This window comes from Chondrus crispus, genomic scaffold (genome assembly GCF_000350225.1).
Source record: "Chondrus crispus Stackhouse genomic scaffold, scaffold_160, whole genome shotgun sequence".
NCBI classification, from domain to species: Eukaryota; Rhodophyta; class Florideophyceae; order Gigartinales; family Gigartinaceae; genus Chondrus; species Chondrus crispus.
Window position 1 is genome coordinate 160,413 of NW_005179045.1, and position 5,601 is coordinate 166,013.

The window sequence follows — 5,601 nt, forward strand, 5'->3', positions numbered from 1 at the left end:
GACAAATCCGGCAACGCAATTTCAAAATCCTACATTCCTATCCAATACGTGCTCGTGCAAGGAAGTGGTCACGAAATAGGCCTTACTTCGTTTGAGCAAGTAGTGAAGAACATGGTATCTATGGCCAATGGTGGGGAAACAAAAATCATGCTTCAATATTCTGATAAAGCATCTGATCCCTTGCCACCGTTCAGAATCGTGCTGAGTGTTTTGTCGATGAAGATTGACTGATGACCCCTCAAGTTTCTGGCCGTTTTATTCAAACAGGCTGAACTGGAGTAAACACTTTACTAGCAAAGTGTTCACCGCTAAACAGTCGTTAGATGTAGAGCTGCCCGCCGTAGCGCCAAGAAATCTTTGAGACGATCGAAACGGCAGCGCACCTACTTTGCTCGCTGCGCTTCATACACCTGAAGGTGGCTATACGCCACATCGAGCAAGGGCGTTGCGATGCTGTGTCGCCGCGCTCGCTTGATCATATCTCCGATTATGTGATCTGCCTCGGTTGGGCTGTCGGCCTTTATGTCGCGAAGCATGGACGCGGTAAACGGCGAGCCTTGCTCAAAAAGCATGCCGCGATAATTCTGAGCTGGAGAGGGTCCGGGCGGGTGACCCTCAGCGACTGCGGTTTGGTTGCATTCATCGAAAAGACCCGCGATCAACTGCTCACCATGATCGGTAGCTAGAATCTGGCCGATGGACCCTCTCATTAAGCACGTCGCCGCCGCCAAAGTCGCCAGAAATGTCCATTTTTCCCACAGTGAACCTTCGATGCTCGTCGTCACGGTGGCGCTAATCTCTGCTCGAACCATCTCTGAAACAAGCGCCTCGAGCACCGCTGTACTGTCCGGCTGATCCATCCGAGTGCCAGCTGTAATGAACTGGTTCGGGTTCATTTGAACCACCGTTCCATCTTCAGTCAGTGTTGCTGCGATGCCTGCAATGCCGCCCCAAACGAGGGCCTCAGGAAACCGATCTTGGATCTGATCAAGATGTGCGTAACCGTTTAGAAGTGGCAGGATCGGGATGTGGGGACGGACGTGTGGCGCGATAGCTTCGAGTGCGCCTGACAACGCGTAGGCCTTACAGCAAAGAACAATGACATCGAACGGATCGGTCTGCGCGCCACCAACTATGGTATTCACCCGAATTGTGGCATTGCCACGTGGGCTCTCGATCTTCAGGCCATCCTTAAGTTGTGCCGCTCGCCTATCCCGAACAAGGAAAGTGACATCTGATCCCGCTGCGATCATGCGACCGCCAAAATAGCCTCCGATCGCCCCCGCGCCAAGCATCAATATCCGCATGAATGCCTCCGTCTTCTACCAGCAAGTCTAGCAAACCCTCTCGAAGCGTCAGCTTGCTGCCTGAGCGAAATCTTCACCAGGCACTTGTCGGCCTTTGACGACCCCCTGAACTATGCAGCGGCGCAGGATGGCTCTTGATTAATACTAGATGGTCGTTCAATCCCATGTTGCTTCAACGATGTCATCAAGGCCCGAAAAAGCGACAAGACAGCTTGACTGCGAAGAGTCCGTCCAGATTTAGCCAAGCGTGCGTAATCGATGTCTGCGGCAATGTTGGTTGTGTTCATAACGGTTCCTTTCAAATGCGTTGGGTTGATCAATGCTATGGATGTCACTGTATTAGGCCGCACTTGATTTGGTAAGCGGCTTAATCAGAAAACGGCTTTGCACCAAACGCAAACCAGGAGACTTAGGCCTAAGATGGCTTTGGCTATTGATCTAAAACCGTCCAAAAATTCGATTTGACACAAATCTGAATCGCCACATCCGACTTTGCAGTAACTTACCGAATTCACCCATTCGATGCGCCGAGGGAGATCACAGATGACGACACCACAGGACAACTGGACAGATGACAGTGCCTACGAAATCTATGTCGGTCGATGGAGCCGTCGGATCGGAGAAGGTTTTCTCCGCTGGCTCGATCCGGTTGAGCAGGGCAACTGGCTTGATTTCGGCTGCGGGACTGGGGCGCTGACGAGCCAAATCCTTGCCTCTTGTGAACCGCTACACGTCATCGGCGTCGAACCGTCAAGTGAATTTCTTGCGTCGGCGCGTCAACAGATCACGGACACTAGGGTCGAGTTCCGCCGGGGGTCGGACGAACATCTTCCGGTTGGGGATAGCGAGATCGATCTCGCGGTATCCGGATTGGTCCTGACGTAGAACTTAGTAAGTGTGACACTTTAGCAAAGGTAAAAGTGACACTCGGTGGGCGGTGCTGACAACTTGCTCGGATAACCACCTGTTTTGCTTAGGTTTGCTCGAAATGCCGCATGGATGGTCGTCAAGTCACCCGACGCGATGCGTTCGATCAGCGCTTCAGATACGCCCGTGTGACCGCGGTCCGATGTCGGGGAAGCAGGGCGCGGGCTGTGGTCGATGACCACGAACCCAATACGCGACGGCAGTGACACACCGAAACGATGCATCCAGTAGCGCCACGTTGAGTCGATAGTCGGCACGTTGACCGCAACCGCGACACACCTCTTCGAGCCAGTCGCCGTGGATCGGGCATTGCTGTGCGCCGAGCCGCTGGTGTACGACCCCGTGGTAGCCCAGGCGCAGGCACTTCAAGCAGTAACGCAGAATCGGACTATGTAGACCGCTCACTTCGCACTGCGTGGGCGCCAAGGCGCTACGCACGGTCTTTTGCAGCAGGCCGAGCTGTCTCGGGACGCGGCGAATGTGGAGTTCGCTGGCATTAGGCTGGATACCTTGGTAAGGATCGATCGGCGTATCAATCAACTGTGGCAACAGCAGATGACCGGGCAGGGCGTTGGCGCGGGCGAACTTCCACAGAATGCCAACGATGGATTCGTATGGCTGTACCCACTTTCGGTGAAACACATAACCGAGTGCCGGCGACAGCGCCCCCTGCTCAAAGGTGAGGATTGGCAGGTGCATGGCTACACCAGGGTCGTACTAGGGGTCATCACATCGGCAACGGCTTCGCGCGATTGCGTGTAACCACTGCTTTGCACGGCGGCACGCCACAGACTCGGGTCGGGCGGACTGCCCGATCGGTCCAGGTCATGGCCCTCCTTCAGGACGATCTCAACGGCTCGGGCAAACGATTCCATCGGTAACTCGAGCGCACCGGGCAGCCCATGGTGTTGGTGAATCTCATCGAACAGATCCCAAAGCACCTGGGCGTCTTGAACCAGCCGATAGCCACTGTGCACGGCACGCGGCAAATAGAACCGCGTGAAGCTCCACTCGCTATCGCGTGGGAAACTGGTTGCATCGTAGCCGTGCAGGCAGGTGGCGACATCCTTGGCGTTGCGCACGCCGAAGAAGGCCAATTCCTCGACCATCAGGCGGGCAACAATCTGCGTCTTGCGTGCGTGCTGAAACGCCGTCTTCACCGAGCGCAGTTCCTGCTGACCGACCAGAAACGTAAACAACCGAATCTTGAGCCGATCGAGCTGGTCGTGCACGTCTCTGAGCCACTCGTATTCGTGCTCGGTGTAGCGCTGCGCTTCATCGCAGAACAAAATGACGTTGCCGCTGCCATTGCGCGTACAGGACTCGCGGATCTTGTTGATTAGTCGTAACCGCTTGGTGGGGTTGGTGCCGCCATCGGGGTCGGGAAACCCAACCGCCTGGAGGAGGCTTGTGAAGAACGGACCTTCGGCATGACGAGGTTTATGCTCTGCCTGCACGTGGAACGTAGTGACCTTCGGATAGGTCTCGGCCAATAGCAAACGCAAATACTCGATGGCTCGGGTCTTGCCGATTCGCGAGGGGCCGTAGACAAGCGCTCCGGTGATCCGGTACCTCAGGCAGCGTTGAACAAGTTGATAGAACGCTTGGATGGCAGGCGTGGCCACGCGGTAGTTGCCGCTCTCGATGGGGTGCAGCTCGGGGTGGACGGGTCGATCGAATCGACCCGATTCGGATTCAGCCATATCGGCTCCTGGACGGTCGTGTCGTTGGCGCTACAACGTGCCCACGTAGCCAGTGCCGATGGTGAGTTGCTCCGGTTCGATCTCAGCGCGTCTGGGTTGCACTCGATCAACGATCTCGGGCTTTGCCTGCGGCGCAGCCTCAACCAATGGGAACGGCGTCGTGGGTCCCTGGTCCAGAGTGCGCAAAGTCTGTGCCAATTGGCTGGCCGTTCGTCGTTTCCTTGGCGCCTGCTTCAGTTTGTTGGCCACGAAATGCTCAAGGAACTCGGCGCTCAGCGCGTCGGTCTTGTCGCCCGGTGTGCGACGCCGGATGATCTCCTGGCGCAACTTGAGATCATGGGGCACCGCGCCCCAGACGCCTTGGGCACGCAGCGTGCCCAGTTCGGCACCGTCCTCAGAGAAGGCGCGTACGCAGCGCAAATCCTTCGCGTCGTAGAAGATGCGCAATCGTTGACCAAGCATCCAGGGGCTCACCGCCAGCACCTCGTTGGTATACCGCACACCAAAGAAGTTGATGTGTGGCCGTTGGCCCTGTGCGAGGTAACCGCGCACGGTCGCGCGGCGTGGCTCATGCATCAGGAACAGGGTGCGTCGCTTGGCTTCGGGCAGCCAGTTGAGCAGGGTACCGTGGGTGTGCAGGCCCAATTCAATCGCCTCGAGCGGACTGTATCCGTTCAAGCCATGGTGCGGCGCGCCGTTGTACTGGGCGATGGCGACTTCGAGCAACTCTTCGAGCTCGTTCAGAGAAACCACGAGACGCAGGTTACCCTTGGGGTCTGAGAGCGCCCGGCACAGATCCTTCGGCCCTGAACCGGTGTAGCCGGGCAAACGTGCCGACAGGTTCTGTTCGATGGTCCGAAAGAACCGTTCGACAAAGGGTCGGTCGTCCGGTGCATGCGGCGGGCCGACATCGACAAAGCAGCCCAGAAACTCGGTGAGCGCCGAGCGCACATCGTGCGCTAAATTCGCCTTGGCGTTATCCATCTTGAACCACTGCCAGGTGGCATACGCCAGTTGCGGAAACTGCGCCGACGGAAACCCGCCCTGAGTCGGGTAGTGCAGCCCGGGAATCGAGAACGTTCGCCGCCGATGCGGCGACAACGCCGCTTCAATCGTTTGAATCACGTCGTGTCGCGTGTACTCTGGCGACAGGCATAAGTGATAACCGATCACTGCGCGGGTGCAGACGTCCAGTACCGTCAACAACCAGACGCGTTCAATCTCGAAGGATTGTTCGAAGCCGGCTGGATCGCGCACGACAATCTTCAGCCGCATGTCCATGCGATGGCCGTCGAACTCAACGACATCCCACGGCCGGGTGGCCGAGGGCGCGCGCTCGGTGGGCATGCCTTTGATGGACGTTGCACCGGCCAATCGGGCGGCACGCGTGAAGCGCTGCAGGCAAACATCGCGGGTCACCTTAGAAAGCGAGCCCACGGCGCCGCGTTGGCGGTTCAGCGGATACTCCGTTGGGCGTATTCCCAGACGACGGCATTGGCCCTTAAAGTCGTCGTGCAGGGCCTTCAGGCCACGCAGCCGTGTGCGCAGCTGACCGTCGGTGCTGATCTGCTCGATGCCCACCCGCTTTTGCTTGACGCTACGCTGCAACCAGTCGCCTAGAGCCGGATGATGGCCAAGCAATTGCGTGAATGCGCCAGCCAGAC

At 57.5% G+C, this 5,601-nt stretch overlaps 2 protein-coding genes across 2 annotated transcripts; both read right to left on the reverse strand.

Annotated features, from left to right (window-relative positions):
- Nucleotides 1-383: 383 nt before the first annotated feature.
- CHC_T00002917001 (hypothetical protein) lies at nucleotides 384-1,307 on the reverse strand. The gene has a single exon (XM_005714247.1). It carries the CDS (start codon nucleotides 1,305-1,307, stop codon nucleotides 384-386), a length of 924 nt encoding a protein of 307 aa, XP_005714304.1.
- Nucleotides 1,308-2,935: 1,628 nt separating this feature from the next.
- CHC_T00008741001 (hypothetical protein) lies at nucleotides 2,936-3,937 on the reverse strand. Its single transcript, XM_005714248.1, has one exon. The coding sequence runs from the start codon at nucleotides 3,935-3,937 to the stop codon at nucleotides 2,936-2,938; it is 1,002 nt and encodes a 333-aa protein (XP_005714305.1).
- Nucleotides 3,938-5,601: the final 1,664 nt, after the last annotated feature.

What these genes read in the sequence shown, in the direction of transcription:
- CHC_T00002917001 (XM_005714247.1), bottom strand. Translation starts at nt 1,307, where the DNA reads ATGCGGATATTGATGCTTGGCGCGGGGGCGATCGGAGGCTATTTTGGC.
- CHC_T00008741001 (XM_005714248.1), bottom strand. Translation starts at nt 3,937, where the DNA reads ATGGCTGAATCCGAATCGGGTCGATTCGATCGACCCGTCCACCCCGAG.